The sequence below is a fragment of the Melozone crissalis genome, unplaced genomic scaffold, assembly GCF_028551555.1.
Source record: "Melozone crissalis strain CALT ecotype California unplaced genomic scaffold, PUWL_Pcris_2 ptg000019l_1, whole genome shotgun sequence".
NCBI lineage: Eukaryota > Metazoa > Chordata > Aves > Passeriformes > Passerellidae > Melozone > Melozone crissalis.
Window position 1 is genome coordinate 13,742,299 of NW_026535797.1, and position 19,684 is coordinate 13,761,982.

General features: G+C 44.9%; 1 protein-coding gene across 2 annotated transcripts in view; it reads right to left on the bottom strand.

Annotated features, from left to right (window-relative positions):
- FBXW4 (F-box and WD repeat domain containing 4) overlaps positions 1-19,684 on the bottom strand; it is a 61,269-nt gene that overhangs the window by 11,496 nt on the left and 30,089 nt on the right. Inside the window, exon 6 of one of the 2 annotated variants that reach the window (XM_054276989.1) lies at positions 2,368-2,433. The exons of the other annotated variant lie outside the window; for it this stretch is intronic. Coding sequence (XP_054132964.1) covers positions 2,368-2,433 — 66 coding nt within the window. The remainder of the gene's footprint in view (positions 1-2,367; positions 2,434-19,684) is intronic. 2 annotated transcript variants of the gene reach the window in all.

Consider the following 19,684-nt stretch of genomic DNA (forward strand, 5'->3'; position numbering starts at 1 on the left):
CCAGGGTCAGGCAACAGCGAAGGTCATAAATACAAAACATACCATGACCAACAGTGACAAGCACCAGCCAAGGACTTATCTGGCCTGGAACTAAGATGATCAGTACACAAAAGGTTATTTAAGCTTTAAATCCTTCTGTAGCACGTTCCAGATCTCAGCTGTTGGGTAAAAAGACCACCTACCCCAGTGGAACAGAGTGGCACAGAAACTGTTGTACTGTTACTTACTCACCCCTCTGATGCAAAGAAAACTTCCCTAACTGAACTAGCTGATCCTGGACAGCACTAAACACCTCAGTGGTGCTAAGGATCCTCTGGTTTTCCAGAACACACCTTATGCATCATTCTACCCTTCCCAATTTTTTTTTTTTTTTGACAGAAATTACCTGGATTCTGTTCTTAGACATCCTTGCCATGTTCACCCTCTTCGGGGCAGCCTCTGGGCCCTTCTGTGGCCACAACAAAAGAGTAAGCAGCAAACTCAGAGGCCCTGGCTCTGACTGCCAGATGTTATCAGGACACATTAAGCTCAGGAGGAGTTTTTAAGTCCTAGGTGGCTTCGAGATTTTAAGTTTTCATGCCACACTCTCACTCCTGGAGTCTGACCAGGGAGGCAACATTCAAAAGCCTCAAAGAAACAGACAGCAATCCCTACAAGATCACTTCTGGCAATCACTGGAGCCTTTAAAGATGGATCTAAAGCTCTGCTGGAAAGATGAACAGTTTATGGAGAGTCAAGACCTGGAAGGATAGCTCTGTACTCCCTTTCTATGAATAATGACATCTAGCATCACATGCTAGAGTCCCAGCCATGCTTCCTACTCAGCCTCCTACCCTGCACATGCTGATGAGTCTACCAGCTCACACACAGGTCCCTGCAGAGGAAAAGACCCAGTGGCATGGTGCATTCCAGCTGTGACAGGTGAAGAGGGAAGAATAAGTTTGACACTCTAGCCATTTCAACAGAGGCCCAGTGGCCTAGGTTGCCTTGGCTTTTTTATTTGCCTGTCACTCAGGCTTTTACGTTATTGAAAGATCAAACTCCGCTGTGCTTGTTCATTACCTTAATCCTATTTTCTACACAGCTTTATTATCTCTTCAGGCTTCCTTGGGAAAGGCTGTCAGAAAGGTTGGGGCAGGGGGGAGAGGGTTGCCCATCTCCTCACCCCTGTCAGATGCCTCTATTCAAGAACAGCCAGAAGACTTGATGGGCAGGGGTATCACAGCACAGCCTGCATCCTTCTGGGGTACTCCAAAGGCACCACTGGATACATCATGAAGAAACATGCACCATAACTAATGCACTGGAGCTCTTTCCTGCTCCAGCTTGTCCTTTGTAGGATGCATTGTTGGAAAGTATTTTTGTTATTTCAGAGAAAAAAACAGCTGGTTTAAATTTGTATTAGATAGAGTTGACTTAAACAATCTAAACTATTTAAACTATAGATTAGAAGGCAACTGGTCTCAGACCTACCCTGTGCCCACACCAATCCTCCTCCATCCCCTTTCCCCAAATACAGCTCTACTGATATCCCTCAGGCCCCTTCTGCCACTGCTCACCTCACTTCTGACAGCACTCCTTTGGATAATCTGGGCTGTGCCACTCCTACCCAGAGCGTCCTGGTCCTGGAAGGCAGGGCTGTCATTCCAATAATCCTGTGAAATATTTGCTATCTGTCTATCACTAGACTAAGACCCTCAGGCTGAGAGTTTCAAATTTGTCAGCAGTTGAGTTCTCACATCAAGATTTGAGAACATTTCCCCAGTTGCTAAGGTCAGCCCCTTCACCAAACAGGAACTACTCAAAGACCCCAAATCAGAGGCCACAGCAATTAACTTCCTCAGTGCTCATTAGGACAAAGAGAAGACAACGTGCCTAAGTCACTTCCATAGATGACCTGTTGCCACACATCACCTCTCTGAGCTACTGGAATTGCCAGGCAGGACAAGGTGACTTCAGAGCCTGTGTTTGCCTCTGGCTTCCCAGCACCAAAGAGAAATGGGTGAATGGGAGGATAACGATCACCTTCCTCACCTCCTCTGGCTGAGGCATCAACAGAGACAGATGAAAAGGAGGGTGTAATGGGTATATTTTGACTGTATACAGGTAATGGGAAGAAACCAGGATGGCTGTGCCATCAACTGGAAAAGCTGAGAAGAAAAGCCAAGTTACTGAACCAGAACCACCCCCCACATACCCCTTTCCACACCAGTTTGCTTTGTCCCCCACTCCTCAACACATCTCAGCTTCTATCATCCCTTGCCTATATTGACAACATGAAAAATACCCTTTTGCAGCATTTCCAATATTGCATTGATATTCACTTTTCTTGTCAAGTCCCTCCCTGTAACCTGGAAGCTCACTCACCTCTCAAGGTCCCAGATTCTCAGAGGTGAGATGTGTCCACAGCAGGCTGTCCCTGTCACAAATGAGCTGTTTAAAAAAACAAAGAAAGAAACAAAAAACACTTACTAATCCTCATGTTCTGAAGCAAGTGCGTGAGCAAGACAGAAAACAGATTACAAGACAGACTTTGAATTCTGGTTCAAGATGATTGCAGCATGTCCCACCATATTTCACAAGGGACAGGCAGCAGCAAAGGGAGAGCTGCCAAAGGACTCTCACTAGCTGAGCTTCCCAGATGCAGCAGGTCACAACTGCAGAGAATTGGCAGGACATAAAATGTATTTGTAAATACAAAGGGAAAACCTAAACAGGAACATCTGTAAACAACATTTTCAAGTGGGTCAGTACAGTACTTAGCATGTTTCATATACAGTCAGTGCTGTAAGCTGCAGAAAGACCCCATGGAAAATTTACTGTTATTTCCTACTTCATGTCTCACTTCTGCTTGTTGGCAACTTCTGAGTACAATCATGAACTGGCTGCAGCATCACAGGCCTAAAGAATCACAGAATAGAGGTCTCTGGTCCAGCCTGCTCAAAGCAGGGCCAATTTCAAAGCTGGATCAGGTTGCCCTCCTCAGTGCTCAGGCACTCTGTTAGAGGCAGCAATATTTGGCTCCATTTACACCCTACAGCAGGGCCCATTCCAAAGTCCTCTTGGCAATGCTACGTCCCTGCTGCACATGGTGGCTCCAGAGGTCACCTGACACCCACTGGCCTCATACTAGCTCATAAGACAGAACAAATCCTTAAAATCAAGCGTGAGGAACATGGGTGCTGTGCTCTCCAAACCACACTGCTTGCTTTGTGCCAGCTGCCCATTCTCAGTCCAAATAAGAGGAAGCAGCTCATCCAAGGATTTCTAAGTAAGTTACAAATTACCTCTCACAAAGCCATATTTATTGCAGCTACTGAGAATAAAACGCCAAAACTACGTTTAAGTCAATGCAACAAGGATAGCATGAACACAGGAAATGGAACCTGCTTTAAATAAAAGCCATTTCAATGCTTTGCCTAAAGAACTTTTGCAGTATGATACAGAGCTAACAGCTGAAACATGAAAGCAAAATAAGAAAACAATGTCATGTCTATAAAAATAGCCGTTAGAGCAGTTTTTAACATTTCTTTGATCCTCTACAGTATTCTTTCTTTGGTAGTCAAGGTGTCTGCAAGCTTCTGTTGTACCAGGAATGGATTCTTGCAGCAGCCTTGACTTCTGTGAGAAGCACTACTGCTGCTGCAAGAAAGCACTCAGCAGCCAAGTGGTGAACACAGGCTTAACTCAATCAAAGCCAGAGAAGGACCAGATGGAAGCAAGACTGGAACTCAGGACTCCTTCTACTCCTATCTCTGTGGTTTAGCAGAGCAACTGGTTTCTCCAAACAATAAGGCCAAAGCAGCACTGATAAAACACTCTGCAAAAGAGGCAAGCAGATAACATCAAACCATCAAACCACACCATGGAGGTGTCCACAAGTTCTGTGAGCTTAGTTGCCCTTTAGGCTAGAAAAGGCCTGCAGAACTAGAGCTATTTCAAAGTGTCTCCAACCAGGATGCCTTACATGCAAAATTCCAGGTTCATTGGCAGTGCACATGCAATCAGCCAAAGCACCTGTAGCACTGGGCTGTCCCTACAGCCAGGTGCTGCAGAGTGCTCACATTACTCTTCTCCATGTAAGTCCCTGACCGAAGTCTGAGAGTCTATGGAAAATCCAATTCCTGTTGCTGTGCAGCAGCCACCATGATCAATTAAGAAAGTGTGCAGCATTTCATCTTTGGAAACATGGTTTCTGCTCAATGCCTACCTTCTCTCCACCATAGTCCAGGACAGGAGGGAACATTTCTCTTTTGCCAATGTCACCCACCTCAGAGGAAAACAAGCAAAAGACACCCACTTTGACAGCTTGTCGGTCAAGCCCCATGTCTGGAAAGCAGCACTTTGGTCAGGAGGTCCCCCTGCTACAAAGCTAGGTGTTGGGTTTTGTCCCCCCTCCCCAGCCATAATCCATTAATAACTACTAAAGTCAATTACTGTGGTTAGAAACACAATAGCAGTCAGGGAGTCAGTCAAGCAGGCAATTGGGTGCTTAAGAATTTTCTTTTGGGGGACAAACTGACTCTGTCCCAGCAGAGAACGCTCTCACGTGGGAGACAGATCCCTTTGTGCAGAAGGTATGCACAAGGCTTTGATGGTTGCCACAGGTCTAAATTACCATGGAGGCACACCAACAGGGAGAAAAAGGTGGGAGGAACAGCTAGGTTTAATCCTCCCTCATGCTGTCAGTTCTGGACTTCAGCTTTCCCTCCTTGGTCCTTACCCCCCACTCCTCAGAGAGAAAAAGAAAAAAAAAAAAAAAAAAAGAGAGAAAAAAGCATTAGATAAAGAGATTTTTCTCCAGCATGGAATACAGGCCTCAGGGCCACAAACAAGTCTCTTCTGGGTAAAGCTGACTCCATTCAGTCAACAGGAATTTTGTCTCATACTTCAGTGGGATCAGGTTTGCAGGCCTTATCTTTAACAGCCTGAGCCCATTAGCAAGCAAAGATAAGACTTCTCCCACAAGAGCAGCCCACCTTCACTGCAGCATTAGAATGCAGCATTCACAAGACAACGTGCACAAGAAGAGGTACCAATAAGAAATTCTTGAAGCCTGAGAGTGAACTGACCTTAAAGTCTGGATTCCAGGGCATGATACCGAGCCCCTCACCTTGAGTCTGATCTGCAGGCACACACCTTGAAGTCTCAGGTGTCTCATAACTGGGAACCTCTCACAGGTGACAGTTTTACTTCAGGCAAAAGAGCAACAGAAGTCAGCTTTCCTATGTCTAAACCAACATGCAGATTGGAGGAAAGCATGTAAAGCTTGGCTCCAAAACTTCTGAAACTTCATTTAGTGTGGAAGATCAGGCTGAAGCCTTCTATCAGGCTTGCTTCTTTTCTATCTTCAACAAGGCTCTTTTGTCTTAGAGAGCACAGAGCACACATAAGAAAACACTCCAACTTAGAAAAGTGCAGCTTTTTCACAACCATTGTTGCCAGCTGCCCAAGAAAAATGACTGAAGCTGAGTTATTAGCTTATAGAGTGTCATTAATTTTGCCACATTGCATTCTACAGCAAGACTGAGGAGAGACTAGATTGGGAAGAGGGGAGTACAGGATACCCTAAACATATTAATGCAGGCATGACTCATCTACCTGAAGTATATACAACACGCTGATGTGCACTGACTGATCAGATGCATCTACATCCACCATAAAAACTGCTATGGCCAGTCTCCAGATGGCCTTGGAGATGTAAAGCCCCTTCCCCACTACACTTCCTTCTGTCCTTTGAAAGCTGCTGGCTACCACAAATACAAGCTCCCCCTAATAGGCCCTTCTAAGGGGAAAAAAAGCACCAATCTAGGTCTTCCATAACAGGGCATGTTGTCCTCACAGGGATCCCCTAGGAACTAAAACCAAGCCAAAAACCAAACCAGAAAGGCAAGAATTTTACACAGCATTTAGATACACATACTTCATAAACAGCATATTTTTGTTGTCCAACACAAGGAATCTTCCAACTCATCTGATACTTTGATGCCCTCTTTTTTTATTTGAAACTCCCTACTGACAGAGAGGAGAGGAATAAACAAGAGGGGAAAAAAAAAACCAAAACCAACAGAACAACCAAGAGCCTGCCTCTCCAGAAGCCAGACCTTCTCTCTGTTGCAGGAGAGACGTTCATTACACATCATTCCCCCACAACAGAAGCTGGGCCAGGAAATGAGAGAGAGCACACATCCTGGCAGTGCTGTTGGAAGAAACACAAGAACTCTCCATCTGACTGAACTGTGGTTGTTGAAGATCCCATGGCATTTCTGGCAACAGCAGCAGTGCTCTGGCTACACTCCAGCTGCAATAATCCCATAGCTACTCCCAAGGTGCCAACTACAGTTTGACTCATGTAGCATCCCTCTTTACCCCATCCTGGCCAGACCATTGCCAGATGTGAACAAACCAGAGGAACAGAGGTAGATGCCCATTAGTCCTTTTGGAAAGAAGCTGTTTATCTTGAGGCTTGGAAGCAGTATCAGCTCCAGAAACAGAAGTCACATTGAACCACACATATTTTCCCCACGATCAACTCAGCCTCCAGAGTGGGTCCTGCTTGAGCTGGGAATCCTGCAATGCAAAGTCATTGAAGGAACCTGGGTAAAACAGGTCATTTCCCATCTCAATACATCTCTGTGCCCCAGGCTTGTGCCCTTCCCTGTACTATAAACAGATTGCTTCTCTAGTTCTATTCTGCTCTTCAGGGATTTCAAATCCAGAATCTGCTTGACACGTGCAAGAGCCCGTTCCTTCCTCCTGGCGCTCTCCCCCGCCCCCTGGAATTGGACATCTTTGTTCCATTTTGGAAACTATTATATATGGAGACTCACTGGACTAGGAAACAAAGAAGTTATTACTTGACAGAGCCCTGCAGCTGGGAATGTGGAAGGTGGGGGGAGAAAAGGGGGAGAACCAAGGGAGACAGGATGGGGCGGTTGGTAGCAGTGTTATGGAAGCGATCAACAGAAAGGACAGCTCAAAGATGGGAAACATCTACTTTAAAAAGTCTCAAGTGAGATGAGAAAAGAAGGAGAAGAGAAAGCAAGTCCAAAAGGCAGATAGGAGAAGAGAGAGAGCAGTTGGTGCCGACGGTGCCGCGGGTTAAACGCACGGGTCTGTGGGTTTGTGTAGCCTTTGATTCAGCCCTGACACGCTTTGGCAAGGGAGGCCACCGGAGCTGTCAAATCCTTCACCAATGTGCCCATCAATTGTATTCAGCTCTCCCCGACCCGCACTGGCATTTTAATTACTGTTGGGTAAACTAATTTGTACAAATGAAGGCAACTCTGCCTAATAGAATATGCAAGCTCTCTGACCTCTGACAGGCGATGACACAAGATACAAAGGAGGCAGAGGAAGGCTTTTTATCAGAGCCTTATTACTCTCTATTACTCCAATTAGTTAAGCTCCAGTGCTCCTAATTGGGGGAAAAAATTGCAATTAAATCAATTTTTGATGGGCTGAAAGTGGGTTACCGAACCGCCCTGCCTGTGAAACACTGATATTATAGCAGCAAAGGTCAAAGTCTTTGTCGGCACCTGTGGGGCCCCCACCTCCCCTCTCCAAGCCCCTCTGTGCCCCCCCAACACACACACTCAGCTCGCCAAGGCGAATCATTAGAACATGTCATGTCTTATCGCGGCCGCCACCATCCCGCCAGCCTCATCAGTTGACATCATTATGAAAGGTAACTCCTCCAGCATGAATACAGTGCTAAGGTCACACAAACTTGATGGAGCCCCTGCTGAAGAGCAGATGCAACAGTAACAACATTGTGAAGGGGAGAGGAGGAGGTCAGAAACCCAGCACAGGGAGTTTTGCCACCTCCAGCATGAGACTTCTCCAACAGACCAGATCCACACAAAGGGAGAGAGACAGACTGCAGGGGAGCAAGTGCTCCTTCTGCAGGGGCATTTAATTTGCAAGGAGAAAAAAAAAATAGCACAGCATCAGTTTAGCATCTTCTTTATGAGCAAGCAGGTACCACAAATATGCAAGAAATCCCATCTGCCTTAGATTCAGGCAATGCTGGACAAACCCAGGACTGGGTGGTCATGCTGGGCTGGTGTTGCCCCTTCACTGTCCTAGACCAGTTCCTTTAGCTGTACTTTGTACTTCTCGCAGGATGACCAGAGACCTGAACCAAGCATCTTCAGTATCTCAGAAGTCAAGACAGCTGGATTATATGTTAACATTCTGTAACCATAAATTCAACAAAAATCAACAGGTAAGAGCACCTAAAGCTCACCCTGAGCAAGCAGAAGATACCCACTGCAGCACAGCCTCACCTTTGTTGAATAACCTTGCCGAAAAGACCCAGCAGCTGAAGGCAAATAGCCAGGCTTGTTCCAGAAACAGACTGGAAAGCTCTGGCAGGTTTGCTGCTGCTTCTTCGAGCTCACGTGCATGCTACAGCATTCCCCAAGGCACCAGTCAACTCAGAGTTAAATTATGCTCCTGATATACCTCATAAATGTCACACAGAGAAGGTACAGAAGAGCTCTGCCACACCCCACCATGGACTCAGCACAGAGAGAAAGCAAAATGCATAGAGAAGACCATGAACCCTGCAACACTGACAACCACTACTGCTCCAAGAAGAAATCCTGTGCTCTTGCAAGGAGTACCAGTGACACATGCATGAACAGATGCACTAATAACTCATTCATACGCCACCTCAAGTGGACCACTGGAAGTGGTCCCCAGAAAGACAGCATTTACATTTTGTCCTGAAGGGCACTGTAGAGATGCTGGATTGAAATATGAAGTCACATCTGAGGCAGAACTCCAGCTCACGAGATAGAAGAAATGCTCATGTCACTTCCTCCCATCTCATACACTTCATGCCTCATGACAGAGGGAACATCAGCTTCACCTCTCCAACCTTCCTCCTTGGCCTCTAACTTCATGTCTTCCTCCAGACTTCAGAGATACTCAGGCTGAAGAGCAAAAAAAGCTTTTCTTATTCACATAAGCCCAATTCCTGGCATGGCAGACAGATCACTCCTACTCTAGCAAGCTGCTTTAGCAGGTGTCCAACCTAGACACCTCCATCCTGCCTTCACTTCTTTGTAGTTTCACCCCCTACTCTGTGCCCAAGTTACCTGCAACCTTGATCAGTGTCCCTTCAGCAGCCCTGCAGAAAGTAAGTTCTGTGAAAACAAGCCACCAGACAGAGAGCACAACCCTCATTTCTGGAAAAAAACCGAGCTCAATGACATAAAGACAAAGATTCCAGACAGGACAAACACATGCACACTCTTCCACACTACAGTACTGAATGGAAAATACCCTTGATTAGGAACTAGTGATTCAATCCACCAAACAGTCCTGATGTTCCTAGGCCTGTTCACATCTAAATATCAATGCTCTCCCCAATACTCCACGTGACACACACTTTTAGGAAGAAAAAAATGTTCAAAAGAGGACTACATTCAGATTAGCTCTATAAGAGTTGATTCAGGATCTTCAGTGTTCCTGTACAAGAGGAATATTGGAACAGTGCTTTTCACAATGCTGCTGTCATTTTTCAGAACTTCAAACAGAACTGCTTTTGTAGCTACAAGTATTTGACATCAACCTGCTCTTTTATTAAAAGTCTTGAAAATCTATTTTTAACAATGCAAAGTACATATTTACATGCTATGTCTAACAATCTTTATCTTTCCTCATTTCCCAAACCTCTGGGCTTGCCAGGCATGGAGTAGTTGTTCGTGCAGAGGTCTTTGTACAGAAACTCCTTATCACTCTTGAGACCAAATTTAAATCCCAAATGATGCTCAAGTTATTACTGTGATTACAGGGAAAAAGAGACTCCTTAGCCATAACAGAAATTTAATCCAGAACATAATTCAGGCACTGATCTGAATAACTTGTACCAAAAATCAAAGTCCGTGCCAAAACTGATTTGTCTGTGCATGTCTACAAGGCCTTTCTGTGAGCAGAGCTCTCTGCAGGTAACCACTGGGGTTACATCTTAGAAGCTGAATAATAAAGAAACATGACTCAACTGAGAAATCACTTCTGAGTCTAAAATCTGGGTTGTGCAAGAGATACAGCTCTCTATTCGTACGACAGAGAGCTTTCTGTGAAAAAAGAGAAAGGGAGGAAAAAAAGAAGAAAAAGGACAAAATCTAGGGACTTTCAGGTCAGTTTGAGACTAGGGAATTAACACCACTACAGCACAGTCACATCAGCTTATCAGTAATCAGAACAAAATTTCAAAGAAAATATTTAATGCTCAGAAGCTATAACATTAGAAATTCAAAGAAAGTGGCTACTAAGGTACATTTGTGTTTTGAGGAGTTAAAGGTTTATTTGGGTTTTTTGTTTCTTTTTCAAGTGCAGGTGAAATAACTACAGCTGGCGTCTCAACTTCCTTACTCACACAAAGCATTGTCCCTTCCAACATCACTACAGAAATCTCAGCCATCTGTAGCAACTTCATCCTATCCTCTACTCTTGCTCTACTCCCCAGAGCAGCCTTTCAAACACCAATGGGTAAGACTCCTGAGAGGTACCCACCAGACAGCAAGCTCTACCTCCAACTGCTACACACGCCATCTGCAATACAGTACATGGGAATTGCAAGATAAAATCTCTATCTTGAGAAAATTCCCTGGGTTTTTTGGAATGAATTGAAAGGAAGGAACAGGTGGAGCTGCTGACTGAGGAGCAGAAAAATATGATCCCTGGATGAGATACATGCACAGTATTAGACACTGGACACCATTCGTACCTACAGACCATCATGCACCTTGGGCAGATCTCTGAGGGCCTGGCATTCAGTTCTCACCAACCTGCATACTCACTTCCAGCCCTCACACCCATCACATTTCCCCTCTCTACTCTGGTCAGTACTGATATCCTTCACCCTTGCCCCCATGGGGAAGACACTCTGAGCTCAATCCTCCCCAAACCCAGCAGCCCCCTTGAGCTTGGGGCTCTGGGCCCACACACAGCCTTACAAGAAGCTCTGAACTCCAGCCCTCACTTCCTCAAAGCCTGCCCAGGTGTAAAGCTCCAGCGATTCCTTTTTCTTTGCCATTTTCCCTCCCTCCTCCCTCTCCTCCTAGCCCCACCAACATTTTCAGGCCACACAGTGAGCAGGGAGGCTGGAGTACATGAGGACCACTGCAGCAGTCGTGCTGTTTCAGGCCCCCCCAACTCAAGACAATTTCTAAGAGCCATTTCTTATCCTCCTCTCCGTGAAATGATTTCTGTTAATTGCCTGGTGGGAATCAGTTATAGGTGGGGGAGACTCTCCCCACACACACACCCTGGCCCCTAATTGGCTTATTGAAGTTTTAACGGGGCTTTCACCTGGAGAAGCTGGTAATTATTCCCTTCATTCCCCTCTTGCTCGTACCTGTAGCTTCACACTTGGGGCCTGCCTGGCTCCACGGGGGGGACTTTGTTCCCTCTAACTACAGGCCCCACACAAATGGGCCCAGCAGCAGGAAAACAGGCAAAGTGGTAATTTTCAGCCTGGCGTAATTAGCCAAGGTTCTTTCAGCCCAAACTGCTGAATGGGGAGAGGGCTGCTGGGGAGGGTGCGCCATGTGGGAATGGAGGACCGGGCAGACAAAGAGCTCTGGGGGCTCCGATGTGGGCCGAGCAAGAGGAGGGGTGGGAGCCGGACACTGCGCCTGGCACAGCCAGGCACGGCCAGCACTGGGACACACAGCCCGGGCATCCTTCCCCAGGCTGTGCAACAGGCCAGTGCAGGATGCCAAAAAGCAGTAAAGGAGAAAAGAGACCCAGCGATGCACAACAGAAGCACGTGAAGGGGTGCGATGCATGACACATTCTTGAAGGCCTGGTGCAGCCTATGCTCCCAGGACAGGATTTCTAGTCTAATACCTTCACACTGAGATTTGGAAAGGCAACAGACCCAGGGAGAATAAGCTGGACAGTGCAGGTCCCGAATAGGATAGCAGGAACTGTGAGAAGGACAGAGTGAGGACTTTTATTGCTGAGAAAAATCATCAAAAAGTAAGTAAACTCCTCCAGCATCTGCTCCAAAAGTCAGGCAACAACCATAACCAGGAGGACAGCAAAAAAGGCTCCAGGTTCTCTTTTTGCTGAGGCATCTCCCATTAGCAAACCAAAACTGTTTTTCATAGTGGGACTTCACTTGTGTCTCTCTTTCTGCTACAAGGCTTTGGTTTTGCAAAAAACTACCAGGAAACCTGCTCCACGTGGGTTCAAAAAACCTGGCCACCAGTGTATCGCTCCTGTGTTAAATCAGACTGATGTCAGATGTCCCACAAACCAGAAACTGGCATCCTGTGTATGGCAGGCTGCCTCTGCTGATCCTCAGAACTTGTTAGCATCTACACTTTTTTTGAATTACCACCATTGCCTTCAGGATAGAAATGTTTGTCCTGACTTGTCAGGTCTTGTAGACAAGTTAAAGCTGCTGCTCAGCTGGATTAATCATCACAGCTTCAGTGCAATGGGGTCTGGGGGATTTTTTGTTTGATTTTAAAGTTTTAAAAACTTCACCTTGTGTCTCTTATAATTGCAATATCCTACCAGAAAGCAAGAATTGTCATAATCTAAAAGCTTGGTCCTGATTCTGCAATGAAGACCAGGTGAAGACCCAGCAGGGAAGTGAAAAGATGCCACTATTATCAAAGGACAGGTACACTGGAGTGCTGAGCAAGCCCTAGGAGATGATGCAATTACAACAATCCTGACAACAAGGAAAGGAGACCCTCAGGGACTCCAATTGTAGGGAGGGAGCAGGCAGGCAGCACAACCCCCAGGGCACAGACTTTTAATTTCTGAGCTGCCTAAAATACAACAGTGACACAATGCTGCAGCAGGTTGCAAACTAGAGAAACAAATTGCCTGGTTCAACCCCATGATTCTGGTTTCTTTTCAGGCCATATCTATTTCTATCACATTTTATGAAAGACTCTTCCAGAAAGGACCATTTTTCAATTTCAATCCTATTTATTTCAGCCTCACCCAAGATGCCTTAAGTACTTGTCACAGATAGAGGAGTTCAGGCAGATACTGCGTGCCTTTGACCCATCAATTCTCAAGACCTTTCCTTAGAACAACTTTTGACACCTCTGGACAAAGTATGCTTGCTGTGCAATCCATGCCAGCATCAGAGCAGCAGACACCAAGAATAAACAAAAGCAGGCCCATGGCCAATTTCAAGCCTGTGCAGAAAAACAGAATGAACATTCCCTGCACCAGTGGGAAAAGATATGTAATGCTATCTCTGCTCACACTTTATCACAAGCCTTATGTGGTCCAGGGCTTTTTCTTCTTATAACCTCACACCCTACAAGAGGACATGTGCAATTGATTTCATATTCCAGCTGTCACTGCTTTGGACAAAAGTCTAAATATTTGCTCATGTATAGAAAATGCTTAAAGAATCATAATGCAAAAGAAGAAAATCTCTTCTATTTATAAAATACCACCTTTCTATTTTTTAAGGTCTAGGACTGCCAAGACCAATCCTAGTATTTTTTCAGATGTGACTGGCAAAGTTTTCAGTTAACAAGTATTGTTTTAAAAATGCATGTATATATATATAGAATGACATTTTATATAAACTTTTCCATTAGAATCTATGACAGAAAATTACTTTTCAATAAGCAGCAATCCATGCATGCCAGTGAGGTCAGGGGGAAGGGAGAATCCTTTCAGGTCTGCCAGAACAACTAAAAATCAAGAATGCTTCAGTTTAAAACTGGAGGTGGAAGGAATCTCTTTTACGAGTGCCATAAGCCACAAATTATTTTTGTCTTTTTCCTTCTGCCATACAGACACATGTATAATAAATTCAAACTCTAATATTTAGGAGAATTTTGAAAAAAGTAATCAGGATGGTGAGGAAGAAGAGGAGTCAAACATATACTTTCCTTATCTTAGCACACAGGGCAGCAGTTCTTTCTTGATACCATGCAGAGGCAGGAGCTGTACTTGTTCATGCTTTTAGGGAAAAGAACCCAAATCACAAAAACCTCTGCCCTGTAATATTCAAGCAATTTACAAATTAAGTCTAAATGAGTTCTTCATCAGGGGAGAGGGAAATAATACTCAGAGGGTTTTAAGAAGTCAAAGATCAGAAAAGGTGAAAGGGGAAAGGGATGTATATGGAGCACATGCTACACACAGAGAGGGCCAGGACACTGAGGCATGGAGACACAGGTGCTCTGTGGAGGAGGGAAGCAAAGCCTCATCTGGGTTTAACTCAGCCATGAAATGACTCCTAGAGCTTTCCTGTGCTGATCACTCCAGCCCTGACACGGACACGCTTGCAACAACCTTAATCCATTTGCCCCCAAAGCTCTGGGCAGCTTCCACCTCCCCAGCTCTCCACAATATGATTTGCCTCAGGGTTTTCATACTATGTGTTTGGAGCATGTCAACTCTTCAGCCCTAAGCAACCAAGATCCTGAATAAAACCCCTCCTCCCCATCTGCAGGTTCAGGGCATGCTTGGTTGTGAGCAAGCACCAGAGTGAGAAATCAAACCTGGCAGTCAGGCCAGAAAGCCCCAGCCCGTCATGCAGAGAAAGGCATACAAAGTTTCATTAACAGATTAATACACATCTAAGGCATAAAGATGTTTGGTGGCCACCTCCCACACAGATCCCAAACCACCCAAAAACTTGCTGGAAAAGTTTTGCAGAAGCCAGAGTTCAAACCATGCTGACATCAGTAAGGTACAGTTTCACAGCACAGATTATGACCTTCAGTATATGTAATCAGGCTGGGCTGCAAGGCAGGATAAGAATTATTACATTTCACTGATAACTGAGATAAGCCAGATGAAGGTAGAAAAGTGATCAGGCAAAACAGACGGCACAGATATAGGGAAAGGATAGGACAAGAAGGTGAGCAGTAATTTATTACAATGCTTTATGTCAGTATATTGGGGGAAAACTACACATAAAATGGTATAAGAGGGAAAGGATTGCCTTAGAAAGGACTGAGAAAAAGACTCTTTAGGCACACATGTCAAGTCTGCAATGGAACAGAGGATTCCTTAACATACATTGTCCTTTGATGACAAAAAATATCTGATAAAGGGATATTAAGTACCACACTGCCTCCTGCCACTCAGTAAGCTCCTGTCCAGGTGAAGCAGGACAACCTGCTGGCAGTCAGTCCTCTAAAACTTCAAGGAACAGAAGTCTGGAAGCTTTAAATGCATAGGCAGCTTTGTGGGTAGGAGTGTGAAACCACAGTTTCCTCCTTTCTTTTCCATTGCTTGCCCTATTTCCATGTGCTGTGAGAATTTAGGAAGTCAGATCCAAAAACACAGCTATTAAAAGAACAATTTCTACTTGTTAAGTCAAACACCCACACAAAGGAATGCCAAAACCAAGCTCAATCACACTGAAATGAGCACATTACTCAAACACCAGTATTTGATTCTGCAGCCAGTTACAAGTGTCCCAGTCTAAACTGACACTCATCTTTTATCATGTGAATACACAAGAACCAATTACATGGCCATCAATTCATGTTGGGCTGCATCTCTGTGGGCTCCAATCACAGGCTGCCCTGGGAGGAAGTGATGAGCTTACCACAGCTCAGGGATGCCTGAACTCCACTCCAAACAACAACTGGCCAGCAAGTTGTGGCTTGCTACTGCTTCACACAAGGCCATCGATATTAGAGTTGGGGTAGCTTGGGAAAAATATTAAAACTTTAAACAGAGTGAAGGGTATCCAGAGAGAGAAATCATTCACTGTATAACCACATAAGACAATCAGGCAAAAGGTTTAAAAATGGAACAACATGTTTCTTCTTCAGGACACAACACTGAATTTGAAAGGAGCCTGTGAAGCCCAGAACATTAACAGGTACAGAAAGAAGAGATGAGCTGCTCACAGAGTTATCTTCTGCAAATATGAAAGAAACATTGGTCCAGATGAAAACTCTAGCCAGGGAAACCCTAACCTCTCCTCTTTGGAAGCTGGGAAGGAACAGGCAGGAAAAGAACTTTTGCTCTTGTTTCTTACCTTCTCCATAGTCATTTACTACTGACCACTGCTGAACACCAAATGCTGGGGTAGAAGTATGCTGGACTGACCCACCATGGCCAGAAGAAGAAGAGAAACACTCACTTTTGTCAAGCCATGGCCCATCGAGTTCACCTTTTTCATCTCCAGTGGTACTGGCCGATGCTGCTCAGGAAGAACATGTAAGCTTGGCAAACTTCTGTGGTCATTCACTTTGCATCCACAGTTTCTGTATTAAGGATTTTAAAGAGTGTATCCCCATCTAGATCTTCATGATGTACCTGCTATCCATTAATTTACAAAATCACTTTCAAAACTGCTGGCATCATTCACCTCCACAACCCTCTGCTCTGAGACCATCAGAGAACAGATGTTAGAGAAACATTACTGCTTTTCTAATATCTGGAGCAGGCCCCCTTGCTTCTCCACTGTCAAAGAGGAGAAAATCCAGGGGAAGTGTACAGAAAATGAAAACATGCTCTAGGCCAAGACAGAAAATCAGATGCAAGAGAGAAACTCTTCAATCAGACAGTCCTGCTCCATCCCTGTCTCATTAAATCAGCCTGAACTGCCAAAGCAGGTCACTGAACAAAGCACAGGTGTAAAGCTCAACACACCTGCACCAGAAGGAAGAGACCAAGCACAGTAATAGTAGCAATTGCTGCTTGGCCCAGCTCAGTCTGCAATTGCTGCTACTGATGAGTTCACTTCTTTCAGAGGTAGGGAAGAGGCACACAGATTTCTTTTTCCCCTGAAAAAAACCTAAGCTGTTGGGTTCCAGCTTGCAAGACTCTTCAGCCCCCACAGTAATAAATCTTTGGCACTATAAATCACCTTGGTACAGGCCTCTCTTCACAAAGGAAATGGGCTCTCTCTTGTCATTAGCTGCCTGTGTCTACCAACCATGGCAGGGGCTCATTCAAGTCCTCTTTGATGGACGGTTAGACTTAAAGGAATATGTACTTCAATCTCAGAGGGGAAAGAACAAGAATTTACTAATTAGATAGGGCAATGCCATTAAAAGCTGGCTTTAATACCTGGTCACAAATTAGCCCTGCACCTGCTAAGTGTGAGGATGCCTACAAAGCAGTAAGAGTACATCCCACATGTGGGGATGGTGAATGGAGCATCATGAGCCCACAACACCTCTTCAGAGCAAGAAAGTGGTTGCAGTGGTTGTGTTCCATGCAGTTGGGAGGGAAGGTAGAGAACACCTGATAAACCCTAGATAATAAACCACAGAACACAATACAGGCAACACTGCACAGAAAGAACAGACTTTCCACTCTGCCTTCCAGTCTGTAACAGTCTCACACTGCTCTGAAAAGAAACCAGAGGCAATGGAGCCAAGAAGAGAGCCAGAGCCACACAATTCCATCCACGTTTCCAGCGTCCGATTCAACTCACAGCAGAGATTCAGGATGCCAGCAAGCCAAGGAAACTGAAGATTAGCTACAGGCAAGAGGCACTCTGGCATGCTCCATTTGAAAGTGTATTAGCATTCAAGCCAGATACACACATAGAGGAGAAATTCCCCTTCTTCAGAGGAACTGGTTTCCCTTCAAGGATGACTATCTTGTGTTACTCATTTGCTCCTCTCCAAATTTCAGCCTCTCTGGTCCTGTTCCCCTCTTGCCTTATTTTAAACAGCCTGCCAAGAATCTTCTGTGAGGACTGAAGTGGCAAGGAGAATGTTGCAATGGCAGACATCATCCTGCTGATATGTGCCAGACCTAATATAGGAGAAGCCCATCTCTGAGCCATGCTTTCATTTTTATCACTATTTTCTCTAAGCCTGAAGATATTCCTGGGGGCAACACTATGTTCAGTGTCAAAATGCCAAAATTCAGCAGCAAGTGATAAGTCAGAGATTTACATTTATGACTTCTGTAAATTCATATCATCTGCAACCTCATCCCAAGCACATGGATGACAGAGCCTGCCCAGGATGAAGGCAGTGCTGCTGCAAACATCTCCCCCTCTGCCAGGAAACACCTTCTCTGTAGACAGAACCCTTCCTTCAGCAGTTTCCTAAAATCCATATTGATACACTCATGTATTCTCTCTCCTGAGCTGGAACAGCAAAGTCTGTAACTGTAGATTGGAAGAGCAACATACATTGCATACCACACACCTGAAGAAAGCATGCTTTTCTCTTCTTCTTTCTCCCCCTTCTCCTCTTCCCCCTAGCCTTTCCTGAGATCACTGACTGATAAATAATCCAGTCCATGCTTGGAAAAAAGAAACTGTCCCCCTCTACTCCTAACTATCAAAACCTTGTCCCTTGAATTCTCTTTGAGTTACTCCTTGCCCCCATTCACACATACAGATGTGCATATAAAGCACATCCATGTCTGCCTGTTCCTCAAGCTGGCACAAGCCATTTGGATCTCAAAGCTGTGCACAAGCCCCAAAGCAGCCACTAGACATTCTGTGCTGGAAGTTGGCCATTGTCTTCCCAGGGATATGTGCAAATTTCTGTTGGATACAATAGCTCTAGTTATAGTAGAATCAGGCAAACACACATCAAACAAGTGTTTTGTGCAGCATGGGCTTGATATGCAGTATAAAACAGGCTTGAATTGACTCCATTGATCATAATCAAAAACATATCTCTTTCCTTAAAACAAACTAGTCCATTTTGGATAGTCTAGAAATTTGATTCAGCAATCAAAACTTGAATCATAAAGTTATCATCACCTGCAGCCTCCTGTATACTTTTTAGTTTCCTTCAGGAAAACTAGGACTAGCAACTGCCTTCATGTGTACACAATCATTACTTTCTTGTCTTAATAAATAAAGAACTGATGCTTTACTATAATTCTTTCTCCTGCAGCAGTCTGAAATCTTTACTCTGATAAATTCAGTACTTTTGCAGTTCTCTCCCAAATATTTTTTTTTTTTTACTTCTAGAAAAACCAAGGGCAGGGGGGAATCCTCCAAAGAGGCCCAGTGCTTCCCTCCTTGTAATGAAACCCTGTAATGGAATGCCCTGCACTCCAATTAGGAAGAAATGCTAATTTTCTCCAGTTGAGCACCCCCTCTAGATGTATCTAATTTGTTTCACTGCTTTCATCTCTCCCCTCCATCACATTTTCATTTAAAGGTTATGATCTGTTTGTGCCCTCCATGCCGCGCCCTGACAAGACACCCCTATGAGAGGTTGCAGGGGCCATGTCGCCCTTGCTAACCCCCTTCCCAAACAAAAACCAAAGCTTTTTTCCCTCCACTGCCTCTTTAAGAAATGCAGAAAGATGAAGGGGAGGAGCAGGGAATTGGGAAGACAATAATTAAAAATAAGAAGTAAGCCCTCTTGCAAGTTAGGTTGTTGGTTGTTTCCAACAAAAGGTTAGAGACCTTTGCACCATGACCAACACCAGCATGACCAGTGGAGGCCAGCCAGGAGCAACAGCATTACAGAGCTTTGCTACTCTGCAGATCCACTTAGGAACAGCTGCCACGCAGAATACTCTTTTGGAAAAGGTTTTTAGATGCTAAATTGTTTAGCTCCTTGTAGGTCTTGGGGAATACATTTTGTCACATTTGTCACAGTGAGGGTCTGGTCAGAAAGGACATGAAGAGTTGGCTCAACTGAGGAGGAATTCTAAAAAAAGCACTCCCACTCCTCTCTGAATGGCTTATGCCTTGTTCTGGAACTCTGTGTTCTGAAAATTCCTTCAGAAGAGG